This window comes from Cydia amplana, chromosome Z (assembly GCF_948474715.1).
Source record: "Cydia amplana chromosome Z, ilCydAmpl1.1, whole genome shotgun sequence".
Lineage (NCBI taxonomy): Eukaryota > Metazoa > Arthropoda > Insecta > Lepidoptera > Tortricidae > Cydia > Cydia amplana.
Genome location: NC_086096.1, coordinates 18,708,879 through 18,727,568, shown reverse-complemented (window position 1 = coordinate 18,727,568; position 18,690 = coordinate 18,708,879). Strand labels below are relative to the sequence as shown.

The following is an 18,690-nucleotide window of genomic DNA, read 5'->3' as shown; positions in this document are numbered from 1 at the left end:
TAATATGTTGTAACATGACATCACTATTTTTGATCTCCATAGACAATTGACGCACACACTTGCATTTAATTTTTGGTCGTACTTTTTAAGTTTGACAGTTGTTCTATACATTCTATTTCTATGACATGAAGAGCAAAAAGTCTTGAATTGTAGAAAACATAGAAAAGTATCTTTTTTTTTTTAATTATGGCCTGGAACATGCCTGGAACCATAGATGGTAGAAAATAAGTGTCATGAAAAAGGGCCTACCGCTAACATAGAAAAGTCGTTATCTCATTGTTATCTACATCCCTATCAGTCAAATATGCAAGGGCGATAGAGAGGCAAATAATGATTTTAAACGTTTCGATGTTGGCGTTAGAGTGTATACCCTAAAATAAAGGGCTCTATTGATGCAGCATGGTTTTTTATACCAACAAACAAAATATTAAGCCCCCTCCAGACTATGTGCGTGAATCGCGGCGCGAATTTATATAGGTAATGATAATCAGTCTCAACAACATTGCAAGGGATTTTCTAAAGACTTTCAAAAGATGTTCAAAAGTGCCCAAACCTCCCCATGGGTCGGGTGGTTTCGGCACCATTGTAAATTACTTCAACAGTAAGTACCTAAGTACCTATCCTCAAAAATCAGAGCAATCACTGCGTAACTTTCTTGGCTAAGGGTTCTAATTGTTACGTAAGTGTCTAATTATTATTAAGATTACCCACCTTACACATATTGCCCCAATGCAGTATACACATACATACTCCCTTGGCTAAACGACACGAATTTCACGAATCTATTTTCTATACCATAAGTAATTAGGTACCTACGGATTTCAATCAAATAATCAATCATGACTCATGAAAATCGGAATAATACTGTGTAATAAGTTTGATGTCGTCAATAAGTTTAATAGCATGGTAATGAGGACGCTGACTCGCCTTTAGTACAAGTCCGGCACTTATCTATCCAGGCCAGGACAAGGGGTGGCGGCCGCGAGGCTATTTCCTCTTTCCTCCGTTGGCACGGGAAATAGAACGTTGTCCGCTTTGTTTGGAGTTGCGTTTCAACTTTTTTATTGTTACCCCATTTAAAAATTGTGGCGGAGCGGAGATTGCCGTTAAGCCTGATTTGTTTTATTAACGTTGCCTAACTGCGGCATGTTACATAGTTGTAGGTGTGTGTTTAAAAATGTGTCTACAGGTTAGGTATAACGTACATAAGCAATGTCTGGCTAGCCAGTTTGTCAGATGCAAGGAACGTAATTGAAAATGTGTACCTATGGGAGATCAATCTTTTGCGCCTTACACTTGTAAATAATTATTAGGTAGGTATGCCGATTTTTTCTACAGACAAAATGACAAGTTATTGCCCAGACTATCAAAAACATGTTGCAGTGAACGCGAAAAGTAAAAAAAAGTACCTAAAATACCAACAAATACTTTGCTGCCAAACCTAATAATGACCCATAAGTCTTCGCTTCGCTGATTACACTTTCTATTATTTGCGTTCTAACGATTGCTAAATAAGATTAAGATTGCCATAAATTATGCGGCTAACTTAGATAATAGGGACTGTGACAGTCAAACAACAGATAAATAGGTGCAAAATTGAACCATTTCTCACTACTATACTTATCTAAACCTTGCAAAAGAGATAAGGAATTATATTTGCAGCGAATTATTTCCCGTAAATAATCAAGCTATACGTAATGATGATTAGCCTAATTGAACTGATAATAGCAATGAACTCAGTTTAGCCGACCTCTTTCACGGGCAATTCATCGCATTCGAAATAGTAAACTATATCATAGGTATAGTATGTAATAACTAGTTTGCCATTGACAATAAATGCATAGGGAACTTATAAAAAATGCAAAAAAGTGCGACTTGATGCGAAAGGCGTCACAGTAGAGCCTCCGTAATCCGGACGGACCCGACGCGGTGAGCCCGAATTAGCGAGGCTCTGCTATAAATACTCATGGGAAATCAGGTAACTTTAGCAGTGCGCGTAAAAATACATCTACATATTCCAGTCATATAAATCTTAAAATTGTGTTGGTTTATCTCGGTGCAGAGTCACTATCTCTAACCTTAACACTACCTACTACGCTACGCTACTATACTATGGGTAAGTTGTATGATATAAAATAATGTAGCAACTAGCAACTAACTAAAGCTGAGTATAAAAGTGCAGCACTGACTATAATTTGAGGGCCGGATTAAGACATAACATGTTTAATATTATTAGCCTTTAGGCAATGACGGTATCCTAATAGTATAGTTGGTAAAGGTAAGCACTTAAGCAGGTCTGTAATTGCCTACATTACCTCTATGGATAATCCGGCCCTTATATGACGGGCGGACTCACCCCGGGACTTGATAGAGAGTGCTATGGCGGCGACGGTGGCCGGCCGGGCTGGTGTCACCGGCCGAGACGCGCGGGCTTGCTCTGGATACCATAAACTAATGAGTTCTTTGCTATAATGACGATTGCTTTTTATGTCCAAATTATAGAATGTACCTATTAAACAAGCCCTCAATACAAGCACACCAATGCATTTACCTACCTATGTAAAAATAATGAGGTGCGTTGGGGTAAGTTGATACAACAGGGATAATACAAAACATCCTCCGTAATTCCGAATCACGTGTAATATTTTTTTAAGAAGAACACTGGAGGGCTCCATTTCGTAAATACATCTTAGAAACACTTAGATTCATCCTGGAAAAGGAAACCTTGGGTTCAGGAAACCGTATTTGGCATTTTTATATAATGTAGACACACGACTGTAACTACTCTTATTGCCAATTGTGAAATTTTTTAACACAAGCCTTTGTATTTTGTTTTACGATTGTTCCAATGTAATACCGCTCATCTCATCAAAAAACATACCATCTAACCCCCAACGAACCTCACATACATTTTCACTGAAATCAAAAACTGAATACTATAGGTACAAGGTGTGGACTCATACATGGGTCATCTTAGTAGTCTTAGAAAACTAAATTACCTACGCGATGTTTTTTATTCCATAGCATATTTACGGCAGGTGCGCAGAGACAAGTGGAGCACCGGAAGACGGACTCGCAATAAATCCCCCTCGCTACTTCCGGCGCATTTGAAATTCAATATGGCGTCGGTTTCGTTAACCATATTATAGTTAAGTTACCTGATGTGGAGCGGGTTATTCACTATTCACTTTCATTTACTATTTGCTACGAACATCTTAAAATATTTTTATAGTGTAATAATTTTATTGTAAGTAAGTAGATACCTAGGTAAGGTAATCGACGGTAATTAATGAGCAATGAGTATAATAGGGTATTTGTCAATGTTTTATGAATGATATCAGTCGATCAGGTTTGTTTTGAGGATCAAATGTCTGTATGGGACCCATTGTCTTAAAGCAATACAAAAGTCACAAATGATGGTCAAAGTCTGGCACCCGCACTTCACTGACGAAACGCTCCATAGAAAATGGCAATACATCGTGACGTCACCATGTAACGTTAGAAGCCGTTTCAATGTATGGAAAACAAGGAAATTGCGATTTTGTCGGTGAAATATTGCGTTATGGTTGCTATACAATATTATTTTAAACTAAATGTAAGGAATCGAATGGTATCATTATTTTTTCCCTATTTGGAAGTAAAAAACATTTCATTTTGAAACTTTAAGGTCTTGTATTTTTTTTATTATTATGTTATATTTTGTGATATTGCTCATTTTCTATCTATTTAACTAGATTTAGTTATAAAATTCAACATGTGTCAAATACCCTATTTTGTATGAAAAGGTACTTAATATAATTTTATAGCGTGAGTTATCCTTTAGTCAGCGTGCCTATGGTGTTGTGTAATACCATGATGATGTCTATATTGTCCATGGAAGAAAGGTGCTAATTCCCGAGTCTTCTCGAGAAATCACTACACTTATTTATCACTTAACAAAATTATAATAAAAGTAATGTAGGTACATTCTTAATCATGCATAATAATAATTCATTTGCGAACTCACTAGTTCACCACAAGTAGGCCACAAGACACATTTCATAATCTAAAGTCTATTTTTTTATTCCGTAGACTGAAATGACAGTTAATAGTATGAACATGAAATGTCATTTCATACTATTAACTGTCATTTCAGTCTACCGAATAAAAAAATTGACTTTAATATAATTCAACCACAACTAACTATAATACACTACAACGAAGTTCATAGAATCAATTTGCTGGAAGAAATGATAGTCATTTCCGATTTCATTAGCTGAGGTAAAGACAATGTAAGATTGTTGTTATTAACTGAAGTAGTTGCCCATGTTACTGGCCTAACTGTGTAGGTAATGTCATGCATTTGCCCATTAAATATTTTTATACACTTTTATTGCGCTTATTACGAGTCGTGCTAAAATTATAGTACTGTCTAATCAATTACACTTGGTTAGACCAAATAGAGGTGAAAGTGAACTGATCAGTGATCTTGATCAGTGATAAGTAGGTAATCATATAATTAATATAATAACGTAGTGTGAACTAGGAAAGTACCTACAAAATCAAGCAGGTAAGTGTTATCGTCGTCATAATGTGTTTATATGGGTATTTCCACTAAAACAATGACAAAAGGTTGATAGATGATTCATATTGCAGAGTTGAGTGTGGATTTCTGTGAACTTTAAGGCAAGACGTAGTAGCAAGTGTCGACAGGCCGGCAAGGGGGTCCGCAGGTCGGAGCCGCCATGCGTGCTTCCGGTCACAGCTCACCTCACCTCGCTCTCCGCGCGTCGCTCAGGCCAGGCTAAACCATTACTCTAATAACAAGTACTCAAACGATTCTTAAACGCACTACTTGGATCCAGATATTTTAACAAGAATTTAAAATACAATTAAATCACGGGCCGCTCAGGACTATTTCGACATTTTCCTAAACTTGGCACTTTCCTATCTTGTCTCTTTTTTAACTTGCCATTTTCTTACCTGTACGGATATGATGGTCGTTCTTGTCTACGTGACAGCGTGATAAAACGGTGTCCGTCACTTTCTTTCCCACGGTGTTAAACAGTGACAGTTATTTTATCACGTGGATAAAGATGGATAAAGCTATCCATAATAGGCTGGCTGGTCTCTTTCCCAAACTTGTCTTTATCTTAACTGGTCTTAAGTTTGGAAAAGAGACAAGGTAAGAAAATGGCAAGTTAAAAAGAGACGAGTTAGGAAAGAGACAAGTTTGGGAAAGAGACCAGGTAAGAAAATGGCAAGTTAAAAAAGAGACAAGATAGGAAAGTGCCAAGTTTAGGAAAATGTCGAAGTCGTCCTGAGCGAGCTGAAATGTCTGGATCGTGTTATGTCTTTGTGACAACGTAGACATTAATGCTAAATACCTCTTTATCAAAACGTCTCGATCTTAGAATGTTGCAATTTAAAATAACCTAGCAGCAAAATTCTTAATCTTCGAATGTATTTATTACTTAATAGACTTAAACGCTAAATAGTCTGTATTGTGTAATGTCTTTTTAGGGTTCCGTAGCCAAATGGCAAAAAACGGAACCCTTATAGATTCGTCATGTCTGTCTGTCTGTCTGTCCGTCTGTCTGTCCGTCCGTATGTCACAGCCACTTTTCTCCGAAACTATAAGAACTATACTGTTGAAACTTGGTAAGTAGATGTATTCTGTGAACCGCATTAAGATTTTCACACAAAAATAGAAAAAAAACAATAAATTTTTGGGGTTCCCCATACTTCGAACTGAAACTCAAAAAATTTTTTTTCATCAAACCCATACGTGTGGGGTATCTATGAATAGGTCTTCAAAAATGATATTGAGGTTTCTAATATCATTTTTTTCTAAACTGAATAGTTTGCGCGAGAGACACTTCCAAAGTGGTAAAATGTGTGTCCCCCCCCTGTAACTTCTAAAATAAGAGAATGATAAAACTAAAAAAAATATATGATGTACATTACCATGTAAACTTCCACCGAAAATTGGTTTGAACGAGTTCTAGTAAGTAGTTTTTTTTAATACGTCATAAATCGCCTAGATACGGAACCCTTCATAGGCGAGTCCGACTCGCACTTGGCCGCTTTTTACTAAATGGAATAAACGCCAAACGACCCGTTGGCAAAACGTCTTGATTTTGATATGACACTTATTAAAACCTTCCCGCGCATACTTTGTATTGTAATTTAAACACATTGACACATTACATTTCATGACGTTTTGCTACTAACTCGTTCTGTGTTCACGTCAATCAAATAATTTTACTTTCGGCTTATTAGGTATTCTAATCATACGGACTACTTATATTTCCAGACGTTTGGCTACTTAGTCATTCTAATTCTTAGTCATCCAAATGAATTAAATTGACTCTTTGCTGACTGAGTATTCTACTTTCATGTCGTCCAGCTGAATTGACTCTATGCTGACTGTGTATTTTACTTTTATGTCATCTAGCGATAAGGTAATTTTGATAGTAACCCTGTACCTGCACCTACAACGAACCGCTCGACCAAATAAATGCTAAACTGAAATAGAAACTTGTTAGCACGTAATTAAAAATAACATTTCCTCTTCCTAATAATGACTTGGCGCATAATTATAATTTCCGTAGTAATGGAATTGACGATCGTTTGCGGTGTTAACTATTGACAACCAGTTAATAACGCTAAAGTTTACTTTTGTTTACTTACGCGACGTGATGTAGTGTGCACATATCTGACACGCACACTCTCTCACATGTACCCTTATAACGTAATGTAGTGTGCACCATATATGACACGCAGACACGCACACTCTCTCAGATGTACCCTATAATATATACCCTAGTTTATCAATATCTGGGTGACCGAGCTTCGCTCGGAAAACATATAATAACTCGGAAATGCGCGTTTTCCCAGAGATAAGACCTAGCTAGATCGATTTTTCGCCCCCGAAAACCCCTATATACCAAATTTCATCGAAATCGTTAGAGCCGTTTCCGAGATCCCCGAAATATATTATACATATATATATAAATAAATAAATAAACAAGAATTGCTCGTTTAAAGGTATTAGATATATCACATATCAGAATAAACCTATGGGTCTTTCCGCGTAACTCGGACATGACAACGAAAAAATAAACTATTGAATTTAGAATGTGTTTGAATGTAGAATAATCAAATGAGGGTAGCAGAACAAATTTTATAACCTTAAGTCAATAATAAGTCAACGGTTGTCATAATTTCCGACATTGTAAGTGCTGCTTGCGGAATCAACTACGAACGTAAAATAAGTGATTATAAATATTACGACTTTAATTGATTTTTACGCAAAGAAGAGGTAAGTAACCTTTATTTATCTGTTGTCTATTAAATTATTCACGCGTTACTTTGATTACAATTATCATAAGTTGAAAGAAAAATATGTAAGAGGTGAATGAAAATTGCATGTCGTTGAGTAACGTGAGTAACGTAAAAAACAATATTTTTCATTTACTGTACTGAAGTTTTGGACAAACGAACTTATATTGAACTATGTGTATGATTGGGCTTAGATGGTGTCATTCTCGCGGTTTATTTCTCCGCATAAGTGTTATTTTATAGAAATACATGACTTGAGATACTTGTAACGTGAGTCACAGTGAATCGCGTTGTTGCAACTGTAAAGCGAGTAACTAAATATTTGAATGTATTTTGTAGCTACAATGCCTCTATCAGCGGCAGAAAGGGCAAAAAGAAGAAGACAGAAGCTGAAAGACGACGGAAAGTACGAAGAGTATAAGAAAAAACATAGGCTTGCCGCCAAAAAATCAGGCAAAAGAAGAAGTTGCTAGATAACATGACTCAAAAAAAGAAAAACCAATTTATAAAGGATGAAAGAGAAAAAACCAGAAAAAGAGTTGAAAAACATATAGATCAAAGAAAAAAGCTGAATAAGCAAGAGCCTTAGATAGTTCAATTGCATCCTCATCTTCGATGTTAATGAATCGCCAAGCTTTGGGTAGAGCTAAATAACGTATCAGAAAAGTTCTAATTCTAATAATAATAAGTAAAAAATATGCTATTTGTTTGCTAGAAATGATAAAAAATATCAAAATATTCTAGGTAGTCGCAAGTAACGTGATTCACGAAATCGCTGTAACGTGAGTTCGTAAGGTTTTATATTTTATTTAAATAAGGGTGTATCTTTGATTTTATTTGGTTAACTATTAAAGAAGCTTGCATATTTATGTCATTGTTTTGTTATTTTGTTAAAACTAATTCATTCAATAATCAAAGGGAAATCAATAAACACAAAAGGCGTAAAACTCCGTGTCCATTTCTTGTAACGTGAGTCATGGAGTTATTTTCCACTTTTCTCCAATTTTTATAATTTGATGGAGAAAAAGTACTTCGATAAATGATTCGCAGTAATGTACTCTGTGATATTATTATCAAGTTTTCGACGTAGAAAGCTCTTGATCTCAAATATACGACAAGATTGTTAGGAATAGTGACTACAAAGTAACGTGAGTCACCGTGGATTTACCCCTATACTCCAGAGATAGTGTTTGTCTTTACGTCCCACACCACATGGCGATCCCGCCAGTGCAGCGCAAGGCGCGCCGCGCCAGCCAAAGGACGAACAAGAACAAAAGGAAGGTTACAAATTAAATCAACAATATTTACAAGGACATTACATTTACTGTCAATCATTATTGACAGTTATAGATACTGCACAGTGTCATAGAGAAAAAAAAACATAGAATGCTCACTCCATACATCAGTTTTGCTACCAAAAAGACTATTAATTTCAGTGTCTACATCTAGCATCGAGTAGCGGAACTATCAGTACTGCTACTTGATAATAGATGTAGCACCGACCGGAAAGTCTTATGTTGTTGACCATAAGACTTTGCGACCAAAACTGATGTATGGAGTGAGCACTCTTGTCTTACTATATTTCTCTATGACAGTGTAGACAGTTTGTAAAGTTAAGCGCATAAATTAAAGTGTTTAAACAATTTCAAAAAACCTTACTATGCTTACTTACTTATGCTAGGGTATATATGGGTAGTGGGTACATGTGAGAGAGTGTGCGTGTCATATATGGTGCACACTACAGTAAGACGTCGTCGTCGGCCCTTTCGCTTTCAAATATACATGTAGAGTCTGTTCGAAAAAAGAAGAGTCGTAGAATTTATGGGTCCCAATACATTACACGACTCTTCTTTTTTCCCACAAACTATAAAATAGCGGGTAAAAAGCGCTACAAAACAGGTGATTCTTCAATGTCTTCTTCCTAAGTTTAAACTCCCTCGTTCCCGATACAAACTTTTAAACCCTTTTCAACCCTATTTTGGATGAATTTTCAATAGCACTGAAATCACTTTCCTTATTTTCTAATATTGTGTCTTCCTCCAGATTTGCAGTCTCTAAAAAGTATATTCTTCAGTCGGATACAATAAAGAATGATTGAATGAAAACAAAGCTTTAGCCATGCAGTATTACAAAATTGTTTCTGCTCTATATAGCGGAGGAGCAATTAATGTCAACAATGAGCCGTGACTTCGCTACAGATAGTTTTGAATTCGATAACACTTTCCGTACATAATCGTGTTTCACCGTATCATCTTCACGGAGAGAGTGTGACCGACCAAATCAAATAATTAATTCGATCTCATCAAAAGATAATGGCATTATTGACAAATGAATTCGATATGATTGCGTCAGTCCTTCTACAAAGCTAAAGTCTATTTGGCATTGTAACTACATAGATGCTGATAATGTTGAGAGTGTACATAAAACGTACAATGCTGTCAAATAAGGTTTAGCTCAGTAGGAAAAAGGAAACGTCAGTACATAAACACACTTGTATGTATAGGTACGAAAATTAATAGCATTTAGCAAACAATGTATTTCCGACACTGATTACAATGCAATCTACACATCAACCTCAGGTAGGTACCTCAATCCTACATATTATAGGACTACCGGCCTATTCTTCGGTAATTCGGCTGCCTTTTCAGTAACCACTGAGGTAAACACGAGCGAAGCGGAGAGCGGATGCCTATATTTATTTATTTATATATAAATCGCTACGCCAGCCAATTTTTTACTTTTTCTATACCGCTCGATTCCTGGGTAGGTCGGTACTTGCGTAGATACCTTCTCTATGCGCCAGGGCCGTCAAGTACTTAACTGTAAAGGGTTCGCAACTTCGCACCAATAGGTTCGAGATTGCGCATATAAAAGTTCCGTAGGTAGAGTCTGTGCGGAAAAAGAAGAGTCGTCAAATGTATGGGGTCCAATACATTCTACGACTCTTCTCTTTCCGCACAGACTCTACTACCGGGTAATTTTTGTGCTGAATTATAATTTGTAAAAGACTTCAACATTAAAAAAAAAGTTTTTTAGGTACTTAATAACGTAAACTCCGTAATTTCTGAACAATTTTTTTTTGTTTTAATGTTTATAAAAGTTACCTACAGATTGTACCCATTTTTGACTCTTTGTTTGTCGTCTTTTTGTTTGTTGTTGAGGGAAGCTCTACAACTCTACTTGTAAAGGTTCTTGAAACAGCTAGCGAGCTATTGGTAGGTAAGTAGCTGACGTAGCACTCAAAAGCCCTCATTTGAAAGAAAACACAGAAAAATATATTTTGTTTTGCAGATTGTTATTTCAATTGAAATATATTTATGTGACCCATATAATAACTGGTAAAATTCTCAGTGGTAAATAATTAGCACGGTAGCAGTATCAAGACAGTTATTTGGTGTTATTGCATTTAGCGTTAATAGTATTTAAATGGAAGGAAGTGACGACCCTGCCGCTGTTCGCAACAATGGGCAGCCCACGCAACAGTTTCCAATCGCAGGCAAGACTCGTTAAGGCGAATCAGTCGAGGGTTCAACTCGCCTGTGCTTGGCAAGCAATACTAATCCTCGACCAGATGGAGCGTCTACAATGCTTGGTGGTCACTGTCTAGTACCATGAAAGAACGACGCTGTCGCGTGAAAACGGAATCTCATATTTTTCTCTCAAATCTGACCATGTATTTCTCTACCCGGCTGTCGAAGAAGAGAGGAAATTATTTCGAGTCATCCTTATTACGGGATAATTAGTTTAGAGTAGACTGCCTATTTAGAGACATTGTGTGTGGTGCACTTGTCTAAGTTTAACGGAACTAATTCTATTCTAATAACGTAATAACATATTGAATAGAATACTTAAATAAAGTTTCTAATGTCAACTTCAAGTGGAAACGATGGTAAGAAAACTATTAAATTTGCAGACATTGCTACATGGAACTGCGTGTGCGGTATGCAAATGACATGGCGTGTTGAACTAGAACCACTCTGGCTGTACTGCCCAGTGCCCACCGGTCACGTACCCATTAATGAACCGCCACTCCAGTACTTGCACTTTACCATGCAATATAGGTCGTCGACCCAAACAATTACATCCTTAATTGTACTCTTGCCGCTGGTTATGTTTACGCGTACCTACCGAAGTACGTCTAAAGTTCAGTTGGAAGGTAGTAGTAGTAAAGTATATCATGCTGTGCTAGTGGCGTTAGTGACAATAAAATAATATGTATGTAATATGTATGTATGTAGTAGTATATGTGTCTAATAGTTTTTCAAACTCAATAAAGTATAGGTACTAATATTTAGATAGGTACAGGACATAAGGATGCTGATAAGCAATAATGTGTCAACCCACATTCATTTTGCAATAAGATGCCAACTCAAAAATTTACGCTTAAAGTTGATATTCTATTGCAAAATTAATGTGGGTTGACACATTTTTGCTAAACAGCATCCTATTTATTTATTTTTATTTATTAAATTGTTTTCCAAATTTCGTACACAAATGATCGTAATACTTTCTAATAAATAACAGAATTTATATGAAAAAAAAGGCTGTAACGTTTAGCAATTTTCACCTAGAGCCTTTTCGGACAGTTCCAATTTTTGCAAATGCCTCTACGTCAGACCGGTGAGACTATAGCTGGGTTTAGTGCGCTCAGCTCTTGACCTCGCGGTCACCGGACAGAAAATAGTACTTACTTCACATGAATCTGACTACCTACAGTCGACGTCAAAGATATATTTACAATTGAAAGTTACAAAAAAATCTTTACATTAAAATAAGTTGCCATGTAATGTGACAAGTACTTGTTTACGTGATATATTACAGTTTTATATTTTCACACAATGTGCCCAAAATATGTTTACACTATTTAATCCGTGTAGTTTGCCCCTTTTTATGGCGTATGTTCGTTTACATGACAAGTTACAGAATAATATTTACTCTTAATGTACCAAATTAAATTGCATGTAAAGATCTAATGTAATATTTACAATCAACCATACATAAACAGTTTTATACCTCCTGCTAAATAATAGTACATTACTGCAGACGCCGGGAAAGAAGGGCTTGCCGGGTGAGTAGGTATAGCCGGCCGACCGTAGGGAGGCCGGATAGTGATACGAAGCCGGCAAGACCTTTCACGGCTAGGCATGTATAGTGCTTTTCTCAAACATGCAATGAAATAAAAAAATACACCACTCAAAAAAAAAAAAACAAATTTATAATCTTTATAATAAAAATCTAACTTCACAACAAAAGTTTTTTAATTTTCCTTCCAATCCCGCCATAATTGTTTTTTTTTTTACGGAAGTCGTCCGTATTTTGCGTGTGTTCGAATAGACCTTATTAGGGCCATTATACACAATCTGATAATAAGAATCTCAATTTCAATAAATAAAATAAATGCAGAGGATTTTAAATATTGTCTATGGTCTCTGATGACTTATGTATAGACAAAATTTTAAATTTATTCATCAACACATTGAATCATACAGATTCGTATTCTTAATATCAGTACGTTCGTGTATAACAGGCGTTAACACGGATATTTTGGTCCGATAACCATTCGTTCACTAAAAATGTAAAAAAAAAAATTCGGCTGTTTAGCCTGTTCATGGACACAGACCCCAGATTTACATTAGAATAAAAAAAAAATTACTTCCCGGCCTAGGCCTTCAATTTCGTATGAAATTCCTTTACAGTTCTCTGGAGTTGCTCCGCCCTAAACGTGATACTTCGAAGCCTGATATAACGCCCGGAGCGACGACATTTCATTGCATGTTTGAGAAAATATCTTTACAAACATTTGAAAGCTGCATTCTAATTTCAAATAATGACAATCGTCGAAAAGAGTACCATACTGTCAAATGGTCTGTTTGTCTCGTTCGTTTAGATGACGTCAATGCTATGTCGAGTATATAATTCCGATGTTTACATTTAAACCATTTTCAGTATTTTTGACTTTCAGGGTTTCGTACCCAAAGGTTAAACGACCCAATTACTAAACCTCTTCACCAGACTGCATCTATCTCACAAATAGTTAAAACTTTCAGACGATGTATTTCTGTGCCGTTAAGTTTAATAACAAATACTAAAATCAGAATAAAATAAATATTTAAGTGGAGCTCCCATACAACAAACGTGATTTTTTGCCAATTGTACAGAACCCTTAATGGACGAATCCGACTCGCCCTTGGCCGGTTATTTTGTAAATGCATAGATACTGAAGAATTATAAGTTAACCCTTTTCGGCGCCATGTCAAACGCAAAAGCTAATATGAATATTCTTAATATGAATTAATAAAAATAAGTAAGAAGGTAAAGAAAATTATAGCAAGGAGGTTTCATAAATAAAAAGTAGGCCAGAATGAAATAGGTGAATTATAAAGAAATTAGTAAATAAACAGGTGAATTGTGTAAATATGTTTTTGTAGCAGAATGCGTAAAAGTTTTTATGCATCATGAAACGTAAAAACAGAAATGTTGCTCTTGACGTGTATCACGTTTGACACATTGGGTGTAAATATTATTCTGTAACTTGTCATGTAAATGAACATACGTCAGAAAAAGGGGCAAACTACATGGATTAAATAGTGTAAACATATTTTGGGCACATTGTGTGAAAATATAAAACTGTAATATATCACGTAAACAAGTACTTGTCACATTACATGGCAACTTATTTTAATGTAAAGATTTTTTTGTAACTTTCAATTGTAAATATATCTTTGACGTCGACTGTACATGTAGTAAAATTGTGCACGCGAACCAATTCTATTGATTAACGTAAAGATAAGATAAGATAAAAGATAGTTTATTCAAGTAGGCATAATTACAATGCGCTTATGAACGTCAAATAAAGCTAGGTAGACCGGCTCCAACCCTACACCTCTGCCCCGAGAAGATTTAAATCCCCCCTCAATTGGAGGAGGGTATCCCAATATGGGACCGGCAACAAACTCGGCGGGACACATCTTTTCAAAAATAATTACATCTTATAATTAACATGCATTACGAGAAAATAAGGGAAAAAATACAATTTAAATTACTATAGAATTCATGCAATTATACACATAAGGTGTAATAGAAATTTGATTTAGAAAATATACATATGTACATGGAATCATACAAAATCGTAGCTCTTTCAGAAAACATATCAAATTCTTACAAAAGGAAAAGAAAATAAAGTTATTAAAAGAAATGGGAAAACATATTATATAAATCTGATTGATTATTATTAATTACCAACATATAATATTTGATGTGCTTTCCTGCTTACCTGAGCTGTGTCACCTATAACTCTATACATAATACAATGTTTTTAATTGCTACTACTTTTTATTAGTTAGTTTCTGGTTTGGACCATGCATGTTTGTCTGTCAAGTAGTCCTCGACTCTGTAATAAGCTTTTAACATCAATGACTTTTTTAAGTAATTCTTAAGAGCTGGAAAGGGTAATCTTAAAGCATTCTCAGGTAACTTGTTATAAAAATGAATGCATTGCCCAACGAATGACTTTTGTACTTTACGGACACGAAACTTTCTGATAGCAAGCTTATTTCTATTTCTAGTGTTAAAGTTATGGACATCAGAATTCTTAGTGAAGGAGTCTAGATTCTTAATAACATAAATAATACTATCATATATGTATTGGGAAGCTACAGTTAAAATATTAATTTCTTTGAAAAGTTCTCTTAATGATTCACGCGCTCTTAAGTTATATATAGAACGAATGGCTCTCTTTTGTAAGACAAATATAGTCTGTATGTCAGCTGCTTTGCCCCAAACCAGAATACCATATGACATTACACTATGAAAATAACTATAATAAACAAGGCGAGCTGTTTCAACATTAGTCAGTTGTCTAATTCTCCTCACGGCGTAAGCGGCCGAACTTAATTTGTTAGCTAGTGTTCCGATATGAGGACTCCATTGTAGATTTTTGTCCAATGTTAAACCAAGAAACAGAGCTTTATCTACCATCTCTAAGCATTCATTATTCAAAAGTATTTTAGTATCGACTGGTTTAACATTCGGCAAAGAAAATCTAATACATTTGGTTTTCTTAGCATTAAGAAGCAAATTGTTCATAGTAAACCAGTTAAGTACATTAACGAGTGTGCTGTTAATTACACTATAATCGGTAGATTTCCGATCAACCTTAAAAAGTAATGATGTGTCATCAGCAAAAAGAACTATTTCACAAAGATTTTCTACTATACATGGCAAATCATTTATATAAACCAAAAACAGGAATGGACCCAAAATAGAACCTTGCGGCACTCCTAATTGGACTACAGCTCCGCTAGACTGGGTTTTGTTTACAACAACTGTTTGTGTTCTATTGCTAAGGTAAGAAGACATAAAGTTTAGGGCATTTTCTGACAGACCATAGTGTTCTAATTTCAAAATGAGCGTTCCATGATCCACACAATCAAATGCTTTAGAAAGATCACAAAATATGCCAATTGCATCACAAGAATTTTCCCAAATATTATAAATATGTTTAATGAGTACCGAAGCAGCATCGGTCGTGGAACGGCCCTTTGTGAAACCAAACTGATTGCTTGTAAGTAAAGTATGTCTGTTGAAGTGACCCAGTAGATCATTTAACATTAATTTTTCAAAAACTTTACTTAGTACAGGAAGTATTGATATTGGTCGGAAATTAGCCATATTACTCGAGTCACCAGATTTAAAAAGAGGAATGACTTTACTATATTTCATAAGATCTGGAAAGACGCCTTGTGAAATTGAAATATTATAAATTACGGCTAAGTAAGGCGCTATTACGTCTATGACATGACTAATGACTCGAACTGATGTTCCCCATAAATCTTCCGTTTTCTTTAACGTAATACACTCTAGCACGCGAGCCAATACTATCGATTAATGAAACACAGAAAAGTGAACAATTCGATTACATGCTCTATTAACCATGTACTTTACTAATTACTTTTAGTGTTCAAATTATTTTTTATTTATGCAATCGCTCTTGTCCTAAATGCGTTTTTATTGTTGTTTGTCACCCCATGTGTATGTAATTATGTATCAATCACCCCAAGGGTACTTACTCGTGGTAAGCTGCGACTCGAAAAAATTATGAAAGGTAAGTTTAAATATATCTAAGATAAGAACTATAATTTAACCCTGATATTTACAGTCTCATAACAGGTAGGTACTGATGTGTAGTGAGATTAAAGAGAGACATTATTTTTAGATACCTTGAGCATGAGTTGATATGGGCGCGGCCAGTATCAGCAGCCCCAGACCCAACGCTGCGGCGGCCATTCTGCCGCTACCGCTTCTCCCGCATGCCGATGATCGGAGCTGCCTTACTTCGCAAGCTTCCTATAACAAATAACAATATCATTATAACCAGAATGCAACGGTTCAAACGGTTGAATGTTGAATAGACCATAAACCAAAGTTAAACGTAAATGACTGACAGAGCGGCAAACCCGCATTTGGGAACATTAAGGAAGTTCTAAGTATTTATTTGACCTATTCCTTAGATACGGTCTAATTCGAGAAAACAATTTTCTAGATTACAATCTAGAGATTAACTGTCACAAATAGATGTAATTGTTCGTATAGTTTTAATACTCCTATACTAAACATACACGGTACTGCTCATGAGGAACCCGAAGGATTTTAACAGAGTAACCTTTTCTTGATTATATTTAAAGACTAAAATGTCATAGAAACTTATCTGAAAATTGGAAGAAATTAACTCTGAAACCTAGTTTCAGAGTTAACACCAATTCAAAAAAAGTGGGGGGAGGCCTTTGTCCAGCAGTGGGAGACTAGACAATAGGCTTCTTTTGGCCTCCGAAATGCGTGGTAAAAAATTTCGGGTTCGTCGTGAGCACCTTTTACTCATATGGAAGAACTAAGTGAAACTTCTTCGTATGTCCAGAAGTAATCACTCCCAATTTTTTCATGTAATTTATGATACGTTTCACCGAATAGAGAGCGTGAATTATTATTCGGAATTGGAAGATTAACAACATGGCGTGAGAATAGTTACTTAAAAGATGCATGAGAGGTCACCGGATCACCGGTAATTTTGAGCACCGAGGAAAAGGTTGCGTGATGCGATTCACGACAACGGCTCGAGCTGCAAAAATCGAGCAGGAATCGAAAATTTTGCTATATTAATTCCATCGAAACTGTGCAAATAGCGAGGTGAATGTACTGCGTACTGTGGGTGTTCACCTATACTACACCACAACAGCCGTTGGTCTAAACTCTAAGTCATACATATATAGCACCGGGCTGTATTTAGAAAGCGGAAAAAACATCAAAATCGCTGCAACCATCGCAGGCAGATTTCGCTTTCTTGCGCTGCGAATCAAGATTCATTTACATTTTACATGTATTAAACCATTCGAAGCATTGTTTCCGAAAAACTCTTTACGTTACTGCCAATGAGAGTAATTTGCGTGATGGAATTTGATTCCTAAGACTTTCTGGTATTTTATTAAAAAATACTCTATGTCAGTACGGTACCTACTTACCCGATATACACAAAGCACCTAATGTTTTGACTGCTGAAGAAAATCGGAACTGATAGGGCCAAACTAAAGTAGGTACCTACAGTTATGATTGAAAATAAAAAGTATAAACTGTACCTAACTTCGATTTTTTACTGGAAATAAAATCGACCAAGAACGGGGCATAGGTACTTAATGCATGGTTCAGTGCCAGTCCGTCACAGTCGGCAGATCTAAAAAAAATCTTTAGATAGGTAGGTACTAATACATATGTACTACATAGTTATGGCTACTTAGGTTAGCAAAAGGGCAATATTCACTTTATCAAAAGAAGTTTCCAAGACCCCTGGGTATTCTTTTAAAGAAACGTTCATTAGAATTGATTTGTATTTTTATTAAGTATTTTCCTCGTGTTGGTGTGAAATGTTGGTGTTTCACTCGGGAGCTAAAAGTTTGTTTAACCCTCGTGCCTTAAACCCTCGCAACGCTCAAGATTCTATACTTCTCGAACAATTTTGGAATCTAAGTTTTATGAATAAAGGGGTTTAATAATAGCAGCATTAGTACCGGAAAGGAATTACCTAAGTATTTACAAGAGGCGTGGTAGAGTCGAGAACGGATTCAAAGGATAGAGGAAATAAACCTGCCCTTACAATTTGACGCACATGAGTGCACAGAGCGCGATCAGGTAACGCTGAGGGGCGTCACGGATGCTAAGTTTTCAACTACCTACCTATACCATTGCGTTAATACAAAATCCTACGACAAATTTAACATGTATGCTACCCAACCCAAGTCCTCTCCTCACTACACATTTAAATGCTGTATCCTTTCTTCTATGTTCTATGTATAAAGAAGGTAGCAGAAATTTGAAACT

The 18,690-nt window shown here is 35.9% G+C and overlaps 1 protein-coding gene and 1 long non-coding RNA gene across 2 annotated transcripts in view; one reads left to right on the top strand and one right to left on the bottom strand.

Moving 5' to 3' along the window:
- The window catches only part of LOC134660854 (uncharacterized), an 848,341-nt gene that overhangs the window by 273,821 nt on the left and 555,830 nt on the right, over nt 1–18,690 (top strand). The window lies entirely within an intron of this gene.
- The window catches only part of LOC134660806 (cadherin EGF LAG seven-pass G-type receptor 2), a 44,387-nt gene that overhangs the window by 15,870 nt on the left and 9,827 nt on the right, over nt 1–18,690 (bottom strand). Inside the window, exon 2 of the mRNA XM_063516604.1 lies at nt 16,542–16,668. Coding sequence (XP_063372674.1) covers nt 16,542–16,608 — 67 coding nt within the window. The 5' untranslated portion in view covers nt 16,609–16,668. The remainder of the gene's footprint in view (nt 1–16,541; nt 16,669–18,690) is intronic.